The sequence below is a fragment of the Chenopodium album genome, chromosome 23 (assembly GCF_948465745.1).
Source record: "Chenopodium album chromosome 23, dcCheAlbu1.1, whole genome shotgun sequence".
In the NCBI taxonomy this organism is placed as follows: domain Eukaryota; kingdom Viridiplantae; phylum Streptophyta; class Magnoliopsida; order Caryophyllales; family Amaranthaceae; genus Chenopodium; species Chenopodium album.
In genome coordinates, this window is record NC_137856.1 from 29,669,451 (window position 1) to 29,693,829 (window position 24,379).

Below are 24,379 nucleotides of genomic sequence, written 5' to 3' on the forward strand. Positions count from 1 at the left end.
TTTATATACAAACAATTTTCTCGTCAAAAAAAAAAAAAAAAATACAAACAATCTTCCCTCAAAAAAAATAAAAAAATACAAGCAACTTTTACTAGATCTTGTCAAAAAAAAAATTAAAAAAAAAAACTTCTAATTTGAGTACAAATTTAAAATTACACAATTACTATCGATACAGAAAACACTTTGTAGAAAAAGAAATAGCGGTGAAAATAAAAATATCAAAATAATAATAATTTAATACGGTTTTTTTTTTATTATTGAGATGAACCTAACGGATTATTTTGATGAATTTTCATCTCACTCAATCAAAGTGATGGTCTACGTTAGCCTTGTTTAATATGATTCAATCCTTACCCCTACACTAATCAAAATGAGTTGGGTTAAATACTTAGCGCAAATAGCATTGACGATCTACAATATAATTTATGCATTAAACAGTTGCATAATACAGAGTTGGTGGCATAAAATGAAATAATACTTCACTATAGTATTACATGTTCTATGTAGTAATTTGTTTTTTTCTTTTTTTTATAAAGTTAAGAAAATTAACAATAAGAAGCCCTCTTCACTAGGGGAATTCCTAACATATTAGAAGAAAGAATAGGAAATAGGCAAACTATTACTAACATCAATAACCATATATGTAGTACATTTGTTAAACTTATTTTTCAGTGTATCACAGTTTGTATTGAATAATTCGGAGTCAAGATGAACCTTGTACTCCCTCCGTCCCTAAATTACATTCCTCTTTGGAAATTTACACGGGAATTAAAGAGGGAAGAATAAGACAAATAACAATAATTAGATAATGCAATGGGAAGGACAAAGATAGATTAGTTATTACTTATGACAAGTCATCAATAATTTGGCACAAGGATTATGAGTGAGATTAGGTAAGGATGAGTGAGAAAGCATTAAATACAAAACAGAAAAAGAGAGTTGATTTACTAAAAAAAACTTACCAAAAATAGAAAGGATGAATGTAATTTTGGAATACCAAAAATAGAAAGGAGGAATGTAATTTAGGGACGGAGGGAGTACTCAAAGCATTGAAAATATCTGGGATTCATTAAAGATTTGAAGGTAACATACGCAATGGGAAGCTCTAGAAAATGAAAATCACCAATGCAATTCTTCATTAGTCTAGTTTCCTTTATTGAGGTATCTTCCTTTTGTTTTGCTTTGGTTTCTTAGTTCTTACTATGCAAGATGTTCGAAACTACATCTACAGGCTTTACAGCAGTCAAAACCGTAATACTTCATTTGAAAAGACGTCAAATGCTAGCGATTTAGAGAGGGGGGGGGGGGGCATGGGTGATAAGATCTATCTGAAAATGAAAATAAGCTATAGTCACCACTATTGTCTCCAAGAAGCCTTGGCCTATCACTAAAAACAGATGTCATTTTACTTGTTTAAGTCACAAAGTGTAATTCTATCAAATTTAATAAAATCAGCACTATCCTATTCTTACAACAATTCACACTTGCTGTTCTTCCACCAAAACTTTAATGTCGCAATATTCAATGTACAAAATATCAGCTCGAACATTCAACACCATCACAGAAAGAAATTCATTATCTGCTACGGAACAGCATATTGCACAGGGAAGAAAAGCAAAATCCCAGACTGCCTTCTAAATCAAGTAAAAAAAAAAAAAAAAAAAAAAAAAAACACTAGTACAAAATCTAAGGTCCGATGATACAAAACCAAATCTCAGCTTTACATTCTATCTTCTCTCCTCCTTGGGGCACATCTGATGATCTCGTCAACCCTAAGGAGTCCTTCAGCTGCTTCAATAGCAGATAATAAAACAGCCTGCTTTACCTTAAAAGACTCTGAGATTCCCAGAACAGACATATCTCCAACCTGTAGGAATCCAATACCTTGAACATTAATTACATGATTATAAGAGAAATACAAGGCAAACCTCAAAAACACACAAGGGTAGGGGTTTACAGAATTCAAAACCACAAATAGTTACGACTGATTTCCCAACCATTTAACCATAGATCCGTGTGAATATAATTGAGAATCATGTCCCATTGACCCATCTATCAAGTAAATGGGCAAATTTCACTGTAGCCAAGTATGCTAGCAGTCCAAAAGTAACATAGAGCGTGACTTTTCTATTTCCAGTCCAATGTTCTAACATGCACTTGCCTAACTGACAACAATCTACTTGTGGTAGACGACACTGCAATTGATAAGAAGCAACAGACTAGAGAAATCTGGCCACTTTAGCATCAGTAATTAAATGCATATAGACATATAGTTAAAGCGGCCAACACAGCCCATATTAGCATGTTTTAGAATAAAGATTGGAAGTCTACTTACAGCTCCAGTGATCACATCTATTCCTGCAGTACTGCCTTCCTTGTGGTGCTCTGCACGAAGCTTTGAAATCAACTCTGCACTGTCTAATCCAGCATTGTCAGCAATAATCGTCGGTATCGCCTGGAGTGCCCGTGAGAAAGCTTCAATGGCATGAGACTTCTTTCCAGGAGTTTTTCTAGCAAGATCATCTATCTCTTTTGCCATGACCATCTCAGGCCAACCACCCCCAAGCAAAACCCTGCTATCATTCACCGTCTGCGACAGCACACACAGGGCATCGTGTAAAGACCTTTCAGCCTCATCAAGAACATGCTCACTGCATAAACATAGCAAGATATGTTTAACTCAAAATATACACAGGCAATAAAACAGGTAGTCACAAATAATGCCTGTCAACAAATTTATAAATCTACCAAAAGAATAATTCACGCACACATGTAGGTAAAGATGAATTAGCGAATTAACAGCAAATATAAGTTTTCCAAATATTCTAAGGCCAATGTCAATGCCTTCAATAAGGCTCATAACATGATAACAAGGGCAATAACAGTAGCAAAGCGTCGAAATAATGTAAATCTTGACTCCCTCAGTTCAGATTCATATGATATAGACTACCAATTTCTATATAGATTTGTGAAGGCGAAAAAAGAACATTGGTCACCATCTGTACAATAACGCTCAGCTCTCAAACCAATAAGGAAAATTCAAAACAGAATAAATTGTCAGAAGAAATTGAAGAGCAGCAAGCGCATGAAGTTTTCAATAGCTAACATCAGAGGAACATCTTCAATATGTAATAAGCAGTCATGCATAGCCAATTACATATGACAATATTATCTCAAGGCTTTGTTTATGGGCACTATCATTTCCTTTACTGTTAGCTCCTTCAGCTGATTACCAGAAAGGAATACTAAAGTGAAACGAATAGCATGCACAAGATCACATCTATTTTATTTTAACGGAAATTATTGAGAAAGATGAAGGAAGATACTCCTCTGTTGTTTATAGAAGCAACCATTGCCAACACTAAAAAATGAAGTCACCCACACTGAAAGCTTGAGAAATTAAGAAAGGAGTTAAAGAGGAAAAATAAAGACAAAATCGAGAAACAGAAAAGAAAGATCATTTGATGGTTGATGTGGCAGTGTTTGTTAGTTTTTCGCCACAAAGATGGGTGGTGGCTTTGATGATCAGCAAAGATATGTCAGTGAGGGAGGTGGCTTTGATGAACGGTGGGATTAGTTGAGAGCTTGTGGGTAGAAGATAAAAATGATAGAGATTGAAAAGGATTTTAAAAAAAAAAGGTGGTAATGAGTTGTAGATAATGTAATAATGAAGTATTGATAGGTCAAAAGGGGTGATCTATGGTTATGTTGTTTCGATGATTAGGTTGTGGGGATTTGATATGTGAAGAGTTAAAGAGAGATGTTAGGGTCAAACAGACAAGCGCATTTTGGGTAATTCTGCACTTGGAATTTACCAAAATCAGAATGGTAGCAACTATGAAAACAGTTAAATAAGAAAAAGCATTGCATCTAAAAAATGAAGCAAATATGAGAGGAATACAAATAGAGAAATACATACCTTGCACCTCTCAGTACAATTGTGCACGCCTGTCCCATCTCAACTCCAGAGAAATGAATTAGCTTGTCTTCCCCAATCATAATTTCCTCGATCAGTTTGCAATGTCCAAGTTTAACAGATTCAGGATTATCAAAGGTTGATGCAATCTCCCCACCAGTCACCAGAGCAAGGCGTTCAATACCATCAAAATCAGCATGCTCGATGGCAAGCACTCCAGCATCAGCAAAGAGTTCCTCTGGGAAATTGTAAATTAACTGCCGGTTAACAAAACAATTGATTCCATGACCAATAATCTTCTTCACTTTCTCCCTCATCTTGTCCTTTTCTGCTCCCTCGATCTCAGCCACCTTAGCCATTGAATCAACACGTACACGTGCCCCATAGATCTTAACTTTGTCTGTGTCCATTGCAGTGTTTGCCACTAAAATATTAGCATTTTCTATACGCTTTGGCTGTCCAACACCAATCTTTTTGTCCAAAATAAATCTGTAGTAGTAAAAAATTCACATAAGTTCACAAGCCATGGAGATGAAAACAATTTAAAATAAAAAATATTAACAATAATAATTTTAAAAAAAAATACTGATATAGGTGATATTCAACAAATGAAAACATTTTCTATTTACTTTTGCTGGCAACAAATTCACAAAACGAAGGTCTCATTCATGCAAATCAGTTCAGTAATTGAAAAAAAATAAAATAACTACTAATAAAAAGTACACAGTTTGTAATTCACATAAAACTAATGAAAATCTAGAATGTAACTAGAGAACAACTGCAAATCTACTACTAGTGAATTAATGAAATAGCTTGGGAGAAAAAGGCATACCCTTCATCTAAAAACGAATCTCTCAAGGAACCTCCAGGTTTCTTGATGATCTGGATGGCCTCCAGGTTTGTGCTGCCCTGCAAATTGTCAAGAACACCACATTAATACGAGGGTCAAAAAAATAAACTCTACTGTCATACACCCAAGCAAAGATACTGCATGAATACAACAGTACAGTTGAGTTAAGCAGAAGCACCATAAATTTCATAACTAACATCAATGTGTACATTAGAAGCCATAATGCTTTAATTTTATCACCTTCAGCCTCATAACTGCATCCACTGCCATATTGGCAAAGTGTTCCTTGTCTTGGGACAATATTTTTGAACTCAGTGTAGTCATTGCAATGTTCATCAAGTCTGACCTGAATTTATCTGCATTGTATAGGAGTTCATACATCCATGAGAAATTACAAAATGCAATTATAAAAGAAAGTTTATAAGAGGACAGCTAATATCAGAACCTGTATCTTCTTTGTTGTCAATCACCCTCTTCAGCAATGCATTATGAGCACATTCAGAAGCCATTCTATAACCTGGATGACAAAATATCAAAACCTCAATTGTCAGAACTCAGAGCAATATGAGAAGCCACCCCTATAACCTTAATGACATATAATCAGAGGCTCATACTATCAGAAACATAAAATCAGAGGCTCATATTATCAGAAACATAATCACTATCTAGTAAAAAGTACAGCACACAATTAACATTAACAAAAAAAATAACAAATACATATACTACAGACACTTGCTCAACTAAATTGATGACCAATCAAGTTTAAAAAAAATAAATAAAAAAAAAATGAGAAAAAGCCAGCTATATTTCGACATAGGAACCCATCCATCATATAGTTATTGCCAATAACCAGCAACCTAAGTTTGACCAATTCTTTCAGACAGAGCCATAGGACCATAGCCTAATATGGTATACTTCTATACAGGGGAAGCTAATTGGCAGGTGAGTCTTTGTGCAGGTTACAGAAAGATTGGGGTACCACCAGCCACAATTCTCCATTTAAAAAGAAAAGGTACAAACTAATAAGTAACTAAATAGCAATTGGATTAAAGATTCAATTCACTACACCCAAAATCATAGCATATGAGTCTCTCGAGATAACTACTGAAACTAAACTAGTAAACTGTTCACAAAGATTAGTCATAGCGCCCTTAATGTCCATGAGACTGAAAGCCGAAAAAATTTACCAATAGACAATGTAGATACCGGCAATTGTTGGCCAGCACACAGATAAAGTACCATGGATTATCACAGGGAACAGAGCCGTGACTTCATTACAAGAAGCATGACCAATATGCATTTGCTCTAAGTTTTTTCCTCTTCACTTCACCAAGACAAAAATCAATACAAGCGCCCAAAACCCATGCTTATGCAAAAAAATCCAAGGGGCAAATTAAAACGATTAACTCCCTCAATTTTCAAAAATCTCTGTAGTAGGACTGAGAAGCTTAAAACACAAAATATGGCAGTATTTGATACTCGGTTCTCATATTTAAATCTTGAAAACTGAAGAATTTGAAATTGAGTTGGTTATTTATCATGCTCAACCAAGTGATTAAACACAACAATTATGAAAACTTAGAGAGTTTATATTGCACTTCAATTTTTTTCCTTAGTCGACTAGTACTGCTGGTAAATTTCCAGCCAAACAGCAACTAGCAAAGTCTAAATAACATATAAAAAAGACATGCACAAGATGTAACAAGCTGGTTGAGATGCTTCCACACATTACAACATGGGCATGTAATTCACTCAAAGATTACCATCCCTTTTCTTGAAGATGTATAGCAAGCTTCGCACTTCATCTTCTTACATTATACAGTTATAATATATGGGCTTTTTTTTAAAGCTTCAGTCTGAATCTTCTGCATAGGGGAAGGTCACACTGCACCTTAAAAGAAGTTGGGTCCAATACTTTAAGACAGAAAAGTTGCGCATCACACCCGACACCAACGACAATTCAGAACCAGACCACCAACACCAGGTCTAACCAATTGAGTTGGGCCGATCTAAGGTAGACTTGAGTAACTCTAACTTCATGCCATTCTGATCCCTACATTGTTCAATGCGCTTACCGAACTACTTAGAATACCAAATCAAGAAATCTAATTCCAAGGAGAAATCTCATTAACGAAAAACAAGCAAACATACACTAACAGAAAGGAAGGATAAACTATACTTAAGAGAAGGATCAAAGAAAGTTAGATAAGTTTAGCAGCATGAGGAACATCTGCATACCCACATAACAATAACAACAAAACTTCCAAAGCTCAAATTACTAACCTGCTATTATGGTCATGGGATGAATCTTCATTGCAACCAGCTTTTCAGCCTCTCTTAACAGCTCTCCAGCCAAGACAACAACTGATGTTGTCCCATCACCAACTTCATCATCTTGTGTCTTTGAAATATCTGACTTTAGGTTAAGGACAACATATAACAAGAACCTCACTGGTCCAAACTACTTATCCTTCAATCAACTAATATATACACACCAACGATTTCTACAAAAGTACAGACAAACATATAACACACCTCAATTTTCCCCTCTGCACATGCTTAGTGTTAATATCTCATTCTTTATAGAGTGCTAATTTTAAAAATAAGACTACCTGTTGTTTCAACAATAACAACATGAAGTAGGGAATTTTTTTTAAAAAAAAAAATAAAATGCTTTAAATTGAAAGACTGGGTTGTCAAGATTCATGAGAAATACTTAGCTAAATAATAACAGTGTATGATGTATTCATGTGATTCTTTCATTCCATTTGAACAAAGACCATAAAATAATAGAGGGGGGGGAGGACCTTAAAAGGATACCAATAAGAACTTTGGCTGCAGGATTATCAATGTGAAGGGACTTCATGATTGTCGCCCCATCATTTGTCACAGTAACATTATGACCTCGACCAGTTGACTGCAAAATCTTGTCCTATAACAAACAAATGAATCATAATAAGTCAATGTTAGAGCACAATCACATACATGAAATAGATCACAAAAGCTTAAAATTAAAATATTGCGTTAAGATTCATGAGAAATGAGAACAGTACCATTCCCTTTGGTCCTAAAGTTGTTTTGATTAAGTCTACAATCGCAAGTGCGCCAATAAATGTAGCCTGATAAAATAAGAGTTAAAAAGAATAAAACTTTGTCAACCAAATAATAAAAGTCAATAATTTTACAAGCAAACAATTCCACATGTTCCATATTCAAGCATTCAAACACTTATAACATTTTTCTTTTGATGACTTAAAAATGGTGCAATATTCCTACCCATAAAGCACATGTTTAATCTATAGCAATATACTATACTTGTTCTTTATTACTTGACATGTTTCTTTTATCACACTTACCAATGTAAAACTTTAACGATCAATAACTTTAATTCTCCATAAATAAAAAATTATAAAAGTTATATATTATGAGGGTACTTATTGAGACGAATTCAAAATAATTTCACATATTTCCTCCTTTTTTTTAGTTGCTACACTTCTATTTTTGTGGTCTCCTAGGCAATTTTTCAAGAGGTGAGAGATAGAGAGAAAAATAAGAGGGACCCATGTGGGTAGGAGAGAGATACAGAGAAAGAAATGTAAAAAATGGAAAGTGTTGCAACTAATCACCAATTTCCAAAATAGGGAAGTGTTGCAACTAAAAAAAACGGAGGAAGTAATATGTTTTTCCTTATACATTATTTACAAAAGACAATCAAAGAAGGGGTAATGAATAGTGTAAAAGTCAATGCGTGTCAAGTAAAAAAGAACGGACGAAGTACTTCCTTTAGGGGTTTCAAAATTAAAAGCCTATTTCTGTTTCAAGAATGTACTTTTTGACAATATTCCTTCTTTTCAATGAGTTGTTATCAATTTCCTTTAATTTATTTTGTACTTTTGACATCATTTTCCAACATTTTCTCTCTTAATCTCTTCAATAATTACCAACTACTTTTTTTTTCTATCTATCTCTCTCTAACCCCACATGCACTTTGTACTTTCCAATCATAAGTTTTAAGAAATCTCAAAGTTCCTTAATTCCCGTGTAATTTTAGAAGTAGGCATCTAATTAAGGGGCGGAGGGAGTAGGAAGTATTAAAAAATCGATCCTAAGAAAGTTTATGTGCTACAAAGCACCTTCCTCTCATCCAAGGGCTTTAATTTCATTATAGCCCCTCATTGATAGAAAATAAACATTGTGGATGCCAAGAATTAAACATATGACCTTTGAAATGAAAAATGGGTACCACTATTTCAATGTCATTGTTTTATGATTCAAAATGAACAATATTAAAATCTTAAACTCTTAATCTATAGATATATAGACCTCCAACACAATAATAGTACTACTGACATTAATGTATAAGAAAAATCTAAGGAACACTGAGGTGTCAAGGAATTCCATGTGCCTAAGGTGTGCCTAGTTAAAGTGAGGCGCATGTAAAAGAAAAATAAAAAATAGAAATAGAAAATAGAAAAAAAAAAAAAAACAAAAACAAAAAAAAGAGGTGAAAAGCCTGTTGTGCGCCTTAATGCACCTTAAGGTGGTGCGCCCATCAAAATCGCTTTGCCTAGACCACAAAAAGCACTTAAGCCTTTACATCCTAATAACATACTCTAACCCCATTTTATCGTAGATAGAATTCTATACTTATTATTTAAAAACTCAAACCAAAATAACACATGTCATCATTCTATGACATTTCCCCATCTTCTTCACTTTTCAACCCAATAAGTCACGTGTCTAAGATTTCCTATCTACTTAACTCTTTCATTAAACTTCTAGAACTTTTCATTTTTCTTAAAATAAATATTGCTTAACCCACAAAAATCCAAACCAATAGAAGAGAAGCATCTTGAGCCTCTCCATCTCCCACGCAAATTTATCTATACCTCCCCTCTTCAAATTCAACCTTTTATCAAAATTAATTGTACATTTTGCCTTCAATTTTAGTCCCCCAATCTTCTTCCCCTTAATTAATAGCCTTATTTGAATTCAATACTCCAACTAATTACTTTAACTATTTAGAATTCAATACAGATCAATTGTATGAGAGGCAAAATTATTCCTACTAAGAAACTAACTATCAACCAATACTCAACCATGTATTCATGCTACTATTTAACTATGTGTTCAAAAGCATACATAACTTAAAAAATTATTCCTATAATAAGCCCGTAAGTTGGACGCGACAAAAGCTTAGTTATATTAATATATGGTAAATCTACATTCCCGTACTTAAGAGGGATTTATATATCTAGTAATTATTTATCACATCGAGGACTCATGTTTTCCTCACTATACAAAAAATAATGAAAAGTAACAATCGAGTGAGACAATCACTAGTTTACCCTTTAAAAGGTAAAATCTTACATTATGCACAAACTTTCATTAACCATTAGGATTTTCAATTAAAAAACCATATGCTTCTTTATTTTTGCCATGCTCTCATGCTTAATGAGGGAAAAACCGTAAACATGAACACAATGTTAAAACTAAATTATGTTCTTTCTAAGTCTACTATCAAGCCAGCAAACAAGGCTATTAAGCTGCAATTAGCTGAATAGCTACTATGCATTGCTCGTAAAACCAATGTTATACCCACTTTGACATTGTGTTTGTCACATAAGTTTGTTTACACAACACCACAAGGATATGAGAATGGAATTTTCTAATAGTAGAATGCTTTATGACATTTTATTACACAAGTAATACACTATGATGGGAAAGAAAATGAGTGGTAGTGAACCTAGGCATTAGAAACAAGGAATTTGATGACATGAAGCAAATATATTATTCAAACAACCATTGAGAAAATGGCATATTTCTGCAATTGCGTCCAAATTTAAAGAAGACGCCTCTTATGTATCAATTAATGAGCTATGAAAAATCAGACATCCTACCTAACACCGATATGGCCATACCAAAGTCTAGGTTACCTACCTTCAGTACATATTCAAATGTCTATTCAAGCTTCTAAACCTTGTAAAGAATACTCATCAGATTTAGGCAGCAGAATTTTATTCCAGAGTTTCTCTCCATTTATATTCACAAATCAATCAGCTTATATCATGCATAAAACAACATCAACATAAACAAATTTTTAAAAAATATCCCAATTATCGAGAGCGACATAACATACAGATTACACTATAATCAGCTAAACTCCAATCTACGAAACAAGAAACTCACCATTCTAGCACGATCTCCCTTCTCCTCAGAAGCTTCATCTTTCAAGATTCTATCAACCTACACAACACCCCAAATCACACACAAATTCATTAAAACATTCAACAACACTTCACCAAAACCCAAACAAACTGGAAACCCGGAACTCAAATCCAGATTAGTCAGAGTCTAGTACACTCCAAATCACCAAACAAAGCATCATATTACAAAAAAACAAAAACATACCGCCATAATAGTAGACTAAAGTAACAGAAACTTCAACTCTGAAACCTCACAAATCACCTAAAAACAAATCAAATCGAACAATTTCAACACAAATATCTTCTAGCAAAAACCAAAACATAAATTACAAAAACTACATACTATAAAATCAAAACAATAAGATTCAAAAATACGATAATGAAGATAGATCGCAACAATGAAGAAGAAATGAAGAGAGAGAAAATGGTTACGAGAGGAGAGAGAAAGCGACGGCGGAGGAGAGAGAGTGAGGAAGTTCGAGAATGTGTTGGGTTTTTCTCTATGTTGGAGTGAAATGAGAAGAAGGGTTTTCAGGTTTTTGCGATTTTTGGTGTTTGAGAAAGTGCTTCAAAATGGTGATCTAGTGTGGTTGGGTGTATGTTTGTTTTGGTGGGAACGAGGTGTTTTGACCGTTGATTTGAGTGGTTTGATGAAATAGACGGGTGAATTGAGTTTGGTGTAGGGTTTTGTTGGTGGGGGTGTGGTGTGTGATGATTTGTGAGAGTGCAACTTTGAAATGAGGTTTTTTTAGGGTAGTGTCTTAGAGTGAAGTCTCGAGTGTTCTACACTACCGTCATAGGGAGTACATAACTTTGAGCATGTTTTATGATTTATGTATAAAAAAAATAAAAATGTGAGATTTTATTAGATTCACCTAAGTATTAATTTTTCAAATATAAACTTTTAAAACTTCTAGCTTATGCATAGTCGAAGATATTGATGGTCAAAGATGCAAATGGAGATCGCGCAAATGCAAAGTGAGTCGAATTTTTAGCAACGGAGGGAATGTTTCAGATAGTTTTTGAGTTTTGGATTTACGATATTACATAATATTAAGGTTGTTGAAATAAAGTAATTAACAAGTTAACATAAGTGATAATGATGAAAACTTGTTACATACTACAATTTACAACCCTTCACAATAGATGACTAGTATGGCGAATCAAAATACAAAATTCTCTACGCATAAGAAACTAAGTACATTGAGATAAGGGCTATAATTTGTTAGAAAGCTTGCAATAACCTACGAGTATAAGCTAACTTTTCAAGATACTTCCACGGATTCACATGTTTTCTACATGTCTATAATGTATGAGTAGTAAGCAAAAAGAGAGTGCAATAAGGGTCTTCTAGATTAGCCAAAATGATGACAATTCCATGCTTCTAAGAAGAGAGCGAATTCCAAACCTATTAACCAAGCCTTTTATTAGATTGAGAAGGGGTATTACACATCCCTACCCCAAATGTAAATTAACAAGGATACATAATAAAAGAGTTAAGTATAAAATTAAGGTCTATCTTTTTTATTTTTTCACCTTTTGGGACCTGTAGTTGGAAAAATCGGTAACTTAACCCAACTTTAACCCACCAGAAAAAATTGAGTCCTTCTTTAATAATTTGACAAAAAAAAAAAAGTCCCTTCATTAACTTTTTTGCAAAAAAAAAAAAAAAAAAAAAAAAAAAAAAAAAAAAAAAAAAAAAAAAACTGAGTCCCTAATTTATTGCCATGCATATCCAAAAAAGATGAAAAAGATAAACCCCATTATTATATATACTTAACTCCATTATAAAAATAAATAATGACGAACATACCACTATGTATATAGACCTTGCTTATTGTTGAAAATTATTTCCATGTAACACAAATACAATTCAATCTCAACTCCTTAAACTTGATGAATCACATTTTTTATATTTCCAAATGATGCCTTGAAATGTGTTTTTACACAATCAACAAGGTATGAACGAAATAGTTCGACAAAGGTATACTCTAAAAACCAAATAAAAGTGTGGTTAAATTTGAAAATTTTCATGTATCCTATCATATACGGAGTACTCCCTCATCCCTTTTTTGTTTGCTCCATCCCATAAATCTACTTTATTAAAAAAAAAATGGTAAAAGAAACATACTGGGGGTGGTCCCAAGCCAATATTTGTGAGTAATGATCGTATCCCAAACTATAATAGGGCAATCAATAAGAGACATCCTTTTTGGCAAATGGAGCAAACAAAAAAGGACCGAAGAGTATAATATAAACAAATAATGGAAAAAGTAAAAGGGAAAAAGCAGAGTAAACATAGGGGATATACAAAGAATGCAACAAATGGAGAAGTATAACTATAAAAGAGAAGAATGAGGTTAAGTGAATAAGTGGTAGTGACGGGAGGAGAAGAACCTTGACTAGACCTCAAACCTCACAATTTTAGGATAAAGAGGATCTCCACCAAATTGTAGTACGGATTGAACTCTCAACCTTAAGGTTGAAAGGTATAATCTTACTCACTAACCCAAGTTTAATTTGATAAAATATTTATTATTGACGGATTAAAAACGGAGCCGGTTAAATGGTAGTGATTTCCGTAGAGCTACACCAAAGGACATAGAAAAAGGATAATGCCAAATAGACAACGACTAGCATTGAACTTTGTCCACAACTCGATAGAGAGAATCTCAATAGATGAACCTAAACACCTCGATACGCCACACGATTTCATACACTACAATTTCATTGGTCATTTGTTCGGGTACACAATTTCTGGCTTAAAATTCTGTCATTTTCCATTCTTTCACTGCTGAAACAAACTGCTGTTCTGTTGCCATTAATTTTATCTGGGTTTTCAGAAAACATTTTCAAATTCGTATAAATTTTTATGGGTCTTAAGATTTTAGCATAATTTTGCAGAATTTCAAGGAATTTGAGAATTGGGTTATTTCTATTTTCCGGGGTAGAAAATGTTGCCAGTTTGCTCAGCCACCCGATGTTCTTCTAACTCACAGGTAACAATAATATAATGCTTCAGAATACTTATTCTTTTAGCTGAATTTGGAATGATCATATTTAATGCACTAATTAGATGTAGCTGATTTGGATTATTATCCCTATTAATTAGTTCTAATATTGCTAATTAGATATGAAGCTGTTTGTTTAGGTTGATTAGTATGCTTCATCATCTTAAGCTGTATATATGCTTCTTGGGAGGTGATTATTAGGAATGTTAAAAGTTTAAATCTTTGATGCCTCTTAGGAAAAGAAATGCATTTTTTGTTGTTGTGTATGGAAGCTATAAAGCACATTAGCACAATGATGTAGACGGGATTCGATATTAGGTCTTGAGTATCATCACTATTGCTCTCGGAATTTTAAACAACTAAGCTAGTTGGCATCCATAAAGAACTGCCGAGTATTTGCTCAAAAGAATGGTCTAAAAATTAAAGAGATGATTGGGGGCTTACCTTTTTTTTAACAATGAACATCATTAGGCATTTCGCTCTCTAGGATTGCAAATGCAAATAAAAGTTTGAAATAGTTTATAATTGATCAGCCATATTGGTTGTGCAGATCTTGTTAAATGATGGAGTGAGATGCCTTACTCGAACGCAAAAGGCGTTTGGTATTCAATGTGTTTCGGTAGACACAACAATTCCTAGCTTGTCAGGTGGTGTTTGTCCAGGGGCATGCCTTCAGAAAGAAGCTGCAAGTTCTCTCAGTTATGACTTTCATGGAGGACATAAGACATTATTGGATGGATGGAATTACACTACCGGAAATATGAGTGCTTCGTTTTTTAGAGGTGGACAACATTTAACTTATGTGGAGGACTCGTCTGCCTTAGTGTCACAAGAACAACTAGGGGACAACTTGGTGAATAGTGCTGATATCTTGCTAGAACCTTCTAGTGAAGGGCTTGTCTCGATTTTGGATCGTGTTGCTGACAGCACTAGTAACGTGCCTGACATTTCTGGCGTCATTGCTGAGCCATTGCCTTCTTCCAGCAGTAGTTTTGAGAATGTTCTCTCCCAAACAAATGAATCAATAAGAGCTTCATTTGGTGAGGGGGAGAATGCCTTGAATAGCTCTGTGGATAAGATTAATTCGACGATATCAGACATTGTCAAGGATGGCAATCAAGTAATTGAAAATCTAACCACAAAAGTGCTCTCTTCTTTTGATCAAGCTGGTGAACTTACTAGTTCTAAATTGAGCAGCCTTCCAAGTAACCTTAAGGAATCCAGCAGTAAAGCTGGCGTTGTAGCTCTTGAGTTGTTAAGAAAGACCATTTTTGTGGTTGAAGATTCTTTGGTTAAGGGGAGTAAATTTGTCTATTATTCGTATGAGACTTCCAAAGAGCTTTTGCCGCCGGAGATCCAGAATGCACTTAAATTATTTGAGGAGAAAGCTAGTCAAATTTCAAGGCCAGTGGGGATGGTTTTCTTACAGGTGATGTTAAGTCTTAACTTCCACTTCAAGTCTCTCTAGATCTATTTGTGAGACTTGAGTTGAGCCAAGTTTATTGTTGATAATTTTTAATGGTCTATTGTTTCATCATGATAATACGAATATGATACAGTGTGTTCTTCATGCCTAACTATTATGATAGGCTATATATGTATCCTTTTCTATACAAACATAGGTTTGGATCCAACTGTCACTTTAGTGCTTTTTGTTGTGTGGGTGTTTTGTTTCCATCTAAATCCAATTACCACCCTGCAGCAATCATACATACAGCATTAGTACTAAATTTGCCATGGACTGACTTGCTTGAATATGCAATTACATTATTTATTACTAAGTATTTATCACTCTAGTAAATTGCCAATTGTACTTCTCACTCTGAAAACATGGATCTTATGAGCAGGTTTATTCTGCCATTGAAGGACTGGAGAGAAGCTTAGGCTTAGATCCCTCAGATCCTATTGTCCCATTCATTCTTCTCGTTGGCACTACGTCTACTTTATGGTATTGATGTTGCACTCCCGACTCTGATATTTTCTCAGTGTAGCATGGGGTCATTCCATGCTTTTACAGGAAATTTATGCTGTTTACCAGATTTGTGCAGGGCTGTATATTGGCTGGTCACCTACAGTGGCTATGCTGGAGATTTGTCTCCTGAATTGGCTTTTGAGCTCGTATCAGGGAAGGAAAGTGCTGTTCTTGTAGATACCAGGCCTGAGGCAAGAAACCGTTTTTTTTCTATCCTTTTCATATTCTACAGAAGTGATTAGCACCATTTTTTTTTATTATTTTTTTTTAATTTTTTTTTTAATTTTTTATTTTTTAATTGAGGTTTATCTGATTATTAGTGTATCTTTTTGTATTAAGGATCTGAGGCAACGAGATGGAATCCCTGATCTTAGACGATCCGCTCGATCTCGATATGCGGATGTATCCATGCCCAAGGTTTGATTTACAGTATTTTGTTGAAGATTTCATACATTAGTGCTTTTTATGCATGCAAAATATTAATTCTTGCTGTCAAATCAAGAGATATGCTGTATAGTTTACTATACTTACTAAGTTAAGTAAGTATAGTTTACTATGTGGCAGATAAATTCTAAATGCATTTAAATTTCTGTACTGTCAGATTGATAGTTCTCTAAGGAAATTAATGAAGAGCAGCAGAGACCTTGATGACACTTTGACAGCAGTGGTGATTCGGGATCTGAAGAATGTTAAAGTATGCTTTTACCCTTGTATTTTCTGTTATTTACCAGAGCCATTTATTGATAATTTACAGAAAAAACCCTTTACCAATCCTCGTTAGCCCAAAGGCCCAAAATGCCCTAAACTCTGTTTCAACATTTTGAATCTGCATGATACAAGTGTTTGTTGGTGACATTTTTTCTGTCCACCTTTTCTTTTCTTATTTGTTTTTTGGAGAATTTTTAGAAGTTGTTTTCTCTACAAACTTATTATTTGGTTGCTATGCTCCTGATAGTGATGATGCTGTCTGAAAATTTTGGGGTTAACAATTAATTGTTGTCCTCTACTTGGATGTGCTGTAGCCTGTAGTCTTCCCAGCAAATTCCTTGGTGTAGTTGTACAAAATTGCAACAGCTAATGATACCTTTCGACATTTTTAAGAACATTGAGCAAAAAAAAAAAAGGCAACTGTGATGGTTTTACCTCATCTAGAATGGTCATCATGAAATGATTTAGATCAGTCAACTTTTTTTTGCCTTTTCTTTTTCAATCCCTAGCCATGCACATCCTTTTTCTATTTGTGCAATACATATCAATGAAATGTCAAAATTTCTCCTTTCTTTACATGATTACATAGGAGTTTGATGCAAAAATCATACAAAAGATTGTTTTTGCTTGTTTTGCTGTTGATTTGTTTTTTATGAAACAAACATTAAACCAACTTGAGTAAATCTGTTGATCCCCTTTGGGGTAAATATTTTGTTCTTTGTAAAAAGCTTGATGGCTCACCCCTACATCCTTAGATTCTCTTATAATAACTCTTACTGGCATCTCTTCATGGCTATTATTGTATCTCAAATTAAGTCTTGTGTTACCTATAGGACAGATCAAAGATCATAGTTATGGATGCTGATGGAAGTCATGCAAAAGGCATTGCTAGATCCTTAAGGAAACTTGGAGTTAAGGTAACTTCTTTGTATTTCTAGGCTATATAAGTCTTTACTGTGATGCATCTTTTTGTGATTAAACCTCAACAAATAAGATCTCTCTCCCAAATATCAATTATTTTTGGAGATGCTTGTCTCTGTATGTTCTTTGTTTTGTTAACCATCTCCTGACTGTGAGTATTTTGATCTCATCAGTCTTATCTGTTTAATATGTACCAGAGACCATATATCCTCCAAGGTGGTTTCAAGTCCTGGGTTAAAAATGGCCTTCGTGCTAAGGAGCTGAAACCTGAGACAGCAATTTCTATCCTCAATGAGGTAGTCTTGTGCAGTTCCTAAATTATTAACATGTTCCATAGGACTATCGACTGTGGGATTGGATTCAGTGGATCCATTTTCTTAAACAGGGATAGTCTTTTGTCAATTTTTGTAGTCTTCTGAAATTGTGTCTCTGTAATTTGCTGAAGTACTAGAACTTTTGTATTATGCCATCTGCCAATCTTGGTATATGTATTACTTATCCTACTTGAAGACCCTACATATTAACAATCCAACAAGCATCTACTGTCTTTCTTACTATGAAAATTAAAATACTATATTTGAAATCTTTATTTGACTGGTTTTCTAAGAAATCAACACTAAGGTAGATGGCAGGTCTCTTGGTTAAGTAATGCTGTTTCATCTATCTGTTCTATGTATGAGAAATGCGTAGGGAGGGATGACAGGGGGAATGAAGGATTTCTATGGCAATTTAAAGTTGACTATTTTGAATTGGGATGGGTAAATGCAGAAGATTTTGGAAAAAAGTATCTATTTCTATACAGTGTGATGTGTGTCGGAAAAAAGTGTGATAAATATATGAGCATGTGTCTTTACTTCTGGGTGATTAAGAGTTCCATTCACCCATGCGATTTCTTGTCATCAAGCGATTCATGACGACTAAATTCGATTCATATTCACAAATGATTAGAATTTCACACATCGAAATTTGGTACTATCTAGGCCGGTTCAAAGCTGATTGAAGCCTAAGGCTAATCTTTTTTTGTCCCTAAGCAAATTTTACCAAATCACTAAGTTAAATCATATCTAAGGCTAATCTTTTTTTGTCCCTAAGCAAATTTTACCAAATCACTAAGTTAAATCATATCTTTCTTTGTCCCTAAGCAAATTCTACCAAATCACTAAGCCGAATCATGTAAAAGTGCTTATAATTGCGAGGATGCTCCACATCTCTGAGCTGGACTGAGTCTCTCAATTGTGGATTTGAGTCAATTATTAATGGTTGTATTATGATTTTAAATTTTATGTTGTTTGATATTTTTGGGAGAAAGGGTGGTGGGTGTTTGGTGTTCAGTGTTGATTTATTCAGTGTGTGATTATTTCTGTTATTTATATATAGATGTTTGGGTGTATGTACCCTCTTCAAGAAACACCATTTCATATGATTTATGAGTTTATGACCATACTATTCTAACCTTTATCAGGATGCTGAGGCAATCTTTGAAGAGTTGAATCCTACTCCTGTCCAAGTCTTGGGGGTTATTGTGGTAAGTTAAGGTTATCTGCATTGAATAAAACCATATAAGTTTCAGTTGTCATTAAAGTTTTTGAGTATACAAGTCATACTGCTATACATCTTCCAAACTATTGTGGTTTTTGCTTATTGTACCTTGTATGCTCAATTAATTTGATATCATTTGCTTTGATGCAGGGTTCTGTTGCTTCATTCTATGCATTGCTAGGTTTGTTTTCTTCATCTTCCCTGATATTAGACTAGTAGAGTTTGTAATACCACGTACATGAGAAGTCATCTCTATAAATGAAACAAAAAACAAGTTTCTTTTTCTATTGCTCCTCTTTATGTAACAAAGTTAGCTTTATTTGATTTCTCTTTCTGAATATATATTGAGGTGTAACCGCTGTTTCTTTTAGCATATATAACTGTTAACACTGTTATCAATTTGCTTTGTAATTTGCTAAGAGGACATTATGTGGTTTCAGAGTGGGAGAAAACTCTACAACTCATTGGTATTATTGGCCTTGGTCAGGTAAATTTCCATAACTTCGGATAGAACTGTCATTATCTATGACAGTACAATGTTAGAGTCAATATAACTTGTTTTGGATAAAGTATCTTCACGTACGAACATTAAATGAGGACTCATGCATGTTTTTCTTGGTGATAGAAATTTGATTGAGGGATGCGTATCTTTGTTCAATTTTGTAAGATCGTGTAAATTCTGTTGTTGAAATCCTTTGATTATTTAGAAGATTACAATGTGAATTTGTGAAATTGGGTTAATTTTGCCAAAAAAAATGACTATTTGTGCTTTTGAGTTTTAAGTTTTGACTCTTGACAAATGACTATGCAAGCAGCAAATTTTTTATTTTTTATTGGAAGATAATAATCATTTTGCCTTCAAGTGATACAGCAAAGTATCAACAAGCTGCCTAGCTAGTACTTCGTATTTAACTACTCAAATAACTCCCTCATCCAGTCTGCCTAGCTAGGTGGCAAGACTAGTTTTGTGTTTGGGATTAGGGCCTTAGGGGTCTGCTGATGCGTATCCCATATGGATCTCAAATGTCATCGTAACTGTTTCAATTTATTTGGATGACCAGTGGCCCAGTGCATAGCAAAAAGTTCGAGTTATATATACGTTCTTTTTCCAAGTGGCGCATCAAAGTAACTAACAGAATAACGCAATATTTATAAGTCATCTTATCTGAATCTTTGTGTTACTGAGATGCTGACCATGATGAGACTATACTTTATCTAGAGCTTGCAAATGTCTCATATCTTGCCATGCCTTGTTTGCGTTCAAAGATAAATGGATTGGGGAACCTCAACACTAACCCAAACCCTTTAAATAAATGTGTTGTGTCGTGTTTGATTAAACGTATCCGAAACCCTTGACAGTAACTTTCTTTTTCCATGTCCGGTTCGTGTCATATTGTCGTGTCATATTAGAAAGAGTTAGCCTCATTCTAAAGAGTTATCATTAATTCTGAAAATTATTAGTTTTTTTTCTCAGGCGGGTTGAGTCATGTTGGTTTTGTGTTAGGAATCTCAACAATAACCTGATCTGTTTAGTTAAATTTGTCATGTCGTGTTGACTCGTATAATAAATTGGATCGAAAACCCTTGACACTTTGTTATTTGCGTGTCCGGTTCGTGTCGTGTGAACTTTTGCTGGCTTCAACTCCATTTTCAATATGCCATTGTGGAACTAATTGTGGCAGGAGCCTAATTCGCCTATACTATAATAGTATAATATGTGTGTGTATACAATAATGCTTTCCCTTGAAAAATACTAACTATAGTAATGTTCAAGTGTGTGTACTGTTGTTAATGATGCTCTTGTGATGTTAGTGATGTTTTAAAGAATTTTTATTGCCCTGATGGCTGTTACCTCTTACTTCACTTTATATACTTATTATATTTCTCCTCGTTTTTTCTCCAACATAATAGACCATATATCGGCGAGTGACTTCTTATGAGGATTCTGAAGATTTCAAGAATGATGTCAGGTAATGTCTTCTATACTTCACATTACCTAATGATAGGTTCAATCAGTTGCAACTTGATTGCCTTTTTTGGTATGCTTTATTCTTTGAGTGGTTATTTATTCAATTTTCTCTCTTTTTTTTTGGGGAAAAAAGGATAAGATATTGACTATTTGACTGATGCTAAGCATTCTCTCTGGAGATAATACTTTCATATTTTGTGTGTCCGAAATACTTTGTATAATTGTAGGATGCTGACTGATCTAGTATTTTTCTCCTTGGCATCAAAATAGATTAGATGATAGATAGCTTATGGTGTTGTTCAAGCTTTGGTAATTCCATAATTATCTCGATATGAGGTTCCATAAACCAATGTGAATTATTCCTATGTGATCTTATAAGAAAAAGACAGGTCTCAAAAGAATCAGCACAAATCATCTCTAATAAAGAAAAATGAGTCACTTAGAAGGGTCAAAAGGACTTGAAAATTTGAAATGACTTGCGAAAACCAGTTGCATTATATTCTTATTTGTAGTGCAGTAGCAGATGGCCCTTCTTGCATAGTAGATTTAGATCATTGAAATCCGCCTCTTAACACCATAGGATCCTCCTTTACCTTGCTCAATAGGTGGGACTCTTAAGGCACATTAGAGTACCATTCATGTCGGTGTTAATCAAAGCTGAGATAACGCAGCCTCTACTGCAGTATGTAAACTCTTGACTAGATATATCAACAATGCAGTTAACATTTAACAGTGTTTAAGAGTACTGCTGTTTTGCTTAGATTCACACTTGGTTACTAGATACGTCATTGATTGAATATGTTGCCTGCCTTTCTGGTTCATTTCACTCTGAATTTCTTTCTTCAATAGGTTTATCTGGTTCACGTAATTCGCTTCTTTGAAAATCTTTCCTTCAATACAATTCAATGTGGGTAACTGTACTTCCTCCAAGAGCTGGGTAGGAACTAGGAAGAAGATTATCCTTCTTAAATAATATACATATAACAGTGCTCAACCTTAAATGTTTTCTCTAGCATTTCACAACATTTTAGAAGTAGCAAAGGCTTATGTAACTAGAAAGTTTAGCTTATCACTACGCCGCATGTTTTAGTGTGGGTCAACTTTTTTTTGTTGACGATGTTCCATTTGATCTTGATGCTTCTGTGAAGTTTGCTGCTTTCTCCGGTGAAACTAGGAGCGCAGGCTATCTCACAGGCTACTGGAAAACTAGAAACTAACGGCAATGGACTTCCAGTCTCACCTTCATCATTAGATATCCAAAATCGGGTGTTGCAAGCTGCAGCTAAACACGAATCCCAACCTTTTGACACAGAGGAATCTCAAGACTCACTCCTTAACTCTACCACTGCAGTCGATGAAAATATAGGCCAATCAGAGGCATAATTGTCACGTTTCTCTGAACGATTGTATCTTGTACAAATGAGAGCTTGGATCATCATGCCGAAAATGATATGAGCTCTTCCATCGTATCAATTTGTGTTTGTCAGTTGCACATTCATTCACTTGTACCGCAAGTCACAATCACTTTGTAGATATTACTGTCATGAGAAATAAGGCAAGATTTTGGGTTTGATACATACTCCGTATAGGATTAATATAGTTCCGTTGTGTCAAAAAAAAAGATTAATATAGTTCCGTAAAAAAAATCATCTTTCTATCTATTAACCTACTCTAAAAGCGAATCCTTCCAGGACACTTGTCATTAACTTGTAAAAAATTTTCCTGCCTTTTTTGCTTTTTTTATTTCTTTTTTTTTTTTCCTTTTTCTTCAAAATCTTTAAGTAAACTATTTATATCTTATGATATTTTTTTTAGATTGACAATCATATTCCAGCACATATAATTATATATACCCAAATGAAATATTTCTAGATATATTTGATATACTTTTTATGTTGTAATATTATTGTCAAAAATATTTAACAATCGTGCATTGCTCGGGATTTTAACCTAGTAAATTAATATAGTCAAATATTATTCTAATACACTGCATTGATCAATACCAACACATTTACATTTTAAACTTAGTGATAAGGATTAAACTTAGTGATAAGGAAAAAAAAAAACCTTTTATTTGCAATGGAAGAAGAAAACTCTACTAACCCATAGCACTAAGGACTTGTTTATTTTATGTTATTTTGTTTATCTGATCTGATCTGGTCTAATCTGTTCCCAAAAAAATTAGAGGGAGGGGTCAAATCGAAATTTCTTTTCTACTTATTTGGTCTGTTTATCTGATTTGACCAAACTTTGACATTCTGTAGTTATGTGTCCAATAAAGAAAAATTCATCAAGTGGGGTCATTACGAAATTAAAGATATTTAGTGATAAAAAAACGCACATAAAATGATAAAGTGTATCATAACTTATTTTTTATGATCGGATTTGGTCTGAACTAATAAGTTGAATTAAACATGACATAACAATTGACTTCAAAATAGGCTTGGTTCAATTCATTAGTTGTACAAAGCTAAAAAGGACTATAATGTATTAATGGATATACTAGCGATTAATTGAATGTCTCTGACATTAAAATAAATAAATAAATAAATAGATAAAATAAAAAAAAATCAGATTTCAATTAAATCTTCTCGAGTAGGCCTCGGTTCATCTCCTAAACATGCGTTATAATTGTCTTATCGCGTCATTAGTTAGGGGTGTGATGGTAATTTGCTGGTTATACAGAATATTGATTTCAAAACCAGTCACTAACGTAGTGAAGTCTTAAATCTTATAACCATAGTAGTTGAGGTTACTTACTAACACACACATGAATTCAATTTAGTGAATGATTTCACGTTTTTTCAATTAATTTAATCTCCTTCGAATTGGATATTTTCTAGGTTTTGTTGTGTCATCGATGTTCGTTGATTTTCTACTGTATTTGAGGTTTACTTTTCTACTGTAGTTTAATAATTCTAATAGATATTTCGATCTTTCTATGACCAAAATGCAAATAATTAGAATGAAAGGAACAAACTAAAACCACAAGGCAAATTCTTACTTATTGAAGAAGTAGGAGCTAGATCTTATAAGAACTATTGAGAAATTTAAATTCAAAATTAAGCACAAACAAGAAACAACTATAATAATCAATGCATTTTAATCAAACACATTTAATGAAATCAATAAAAATGAGAAACAATGAGAAATGCTCATTGATTATTGATAATGGAGATCTTCAATATAATTATCATACTTGAATCTTCAAAATCTACAATCTCTCTTTGATTTCCTAACTTTCTCTCTCTAAAAGTTGAAGAACAAACCATATAATCTACTCTTAA

General features: G+C 33.8%; 2 protein-coding genes across 2 annotated transcripts; one reads left to right on the forward strand and one right to left on the reverse strand.

The window, feature by feature from the left end:
* Nucleotides 1–1,484: 1,484 nt before the first annotated feature.
* LOC145607929 (T-complex protein 1 subunit beta) lies at nucleotides 1,485–11,496 on the reverse strand. The gene is made up of 12 exons (XM_081663524.1): nucleotides 11,405–11,496; nucleotides 11,178–11,234; nucleotides 10,956–11,012; nucleotides 7,820–7,885; nucleotides 7,587–7,698; nucleotides 7,050–7,178; nucleotides 5,212–5,283; nucleotides 5,007–5,122; nucleotides 4,749–4,825; nucleotides 3,920–4,405; nucleotides 2,336–2,651; nucleotides 1,485–1,867 (listed from the first exon to the last, which is right to left on the reverse strand). Exons 2-12 carry the CDS (start codon nucleotides 11,181–11,183, stop codon nucleotides 1,721–1,723), a joined length of 1,584 nt encoding a protein of 527 aa, XP_081519650.1. The 5' UTR covers nucleotides 11,184–11,234; nucleotides 11,405–11,496; the 3' UTR covers nucleotides 1,485–1,720.
* Nucleotides 11,497–13,611: 2,115 nt separating this feature from the next.
* On the forward strand, nucleotides 13,612–22,669 carry LOC145609758 (uncharacterized). Its single transcript, XM_081665232.1, has 13 exons — nucleotides 13,612–13,971; nucleotides 14,534–15,412; nucleotides 15,831–15,931; nucleotides 16,032–16,146; nucleotides 16,295–16,372; nucleotides 16,557–16,649; nucleotides 17,497–17,580; nucleotides 17,782–17,880; nucleotides 19,047–19,109; nucleotides 19,274–19,304; nucleotides 19,564–19,610; nucleotides 21,035–21,093; nucleotides 22,241–22,669. The coding sequence occupies exons 1-13, from the start codon at nucleotides 13,927–13,929 to the stop codon at nucleotides 22,473–22,475; spliced, it is 1,929 nt and encodes a 642-aa protein (XP_081521358.1). The 5' UTR covers nucleotides 13,612–13,926; the 3' UTR covers nucleotides 22,476–22,669.
* The last annotated feature ends 1,710 nt before the right edge of the window (nucleotides 22,670–24,379 follow it).

Bases quoted from the DNA above. Each gene is read 5' to 3' on its own strand.
- LOC145607929 (XM_081663524.1), bottom strand. The intron at 5,123-5,211 runs GTTCTGATATTA...TATACAATGCAG, and splicing joins TGACAACAAAGAAGATACAG to ATAAATTCAGGTCAGACTTG. The intron at 2,652-3,919 runs GTATGTATTTCT...ATGTTTATGCAG, and splicing joins ATTGTACTGAGAGGTGCAAG to TGAGCATGTTCTTGATGAGG.
- LOC145609758 (XM_081665232.1), top strand. From the start codon at position 13,927: ATGTTGCCAGTTTGCTCAGCCACCCGATGTTCTTCTAACTCACAG. The intron at 15,413-15,830 runs GTGATGTTAAGT...TCTTATGAGCAG, and splicing joins TGGGGATGGTTTTCTTACAG to GTTTATTCTGCCATTGAAGG. The intron at 16,650-17,496 runs GTATGCTTTTAC...TGTTACCTATAG, and splicing joins GGGATCTGAAGAATGTTAAA to GACAGATCAAAGATCATAGT.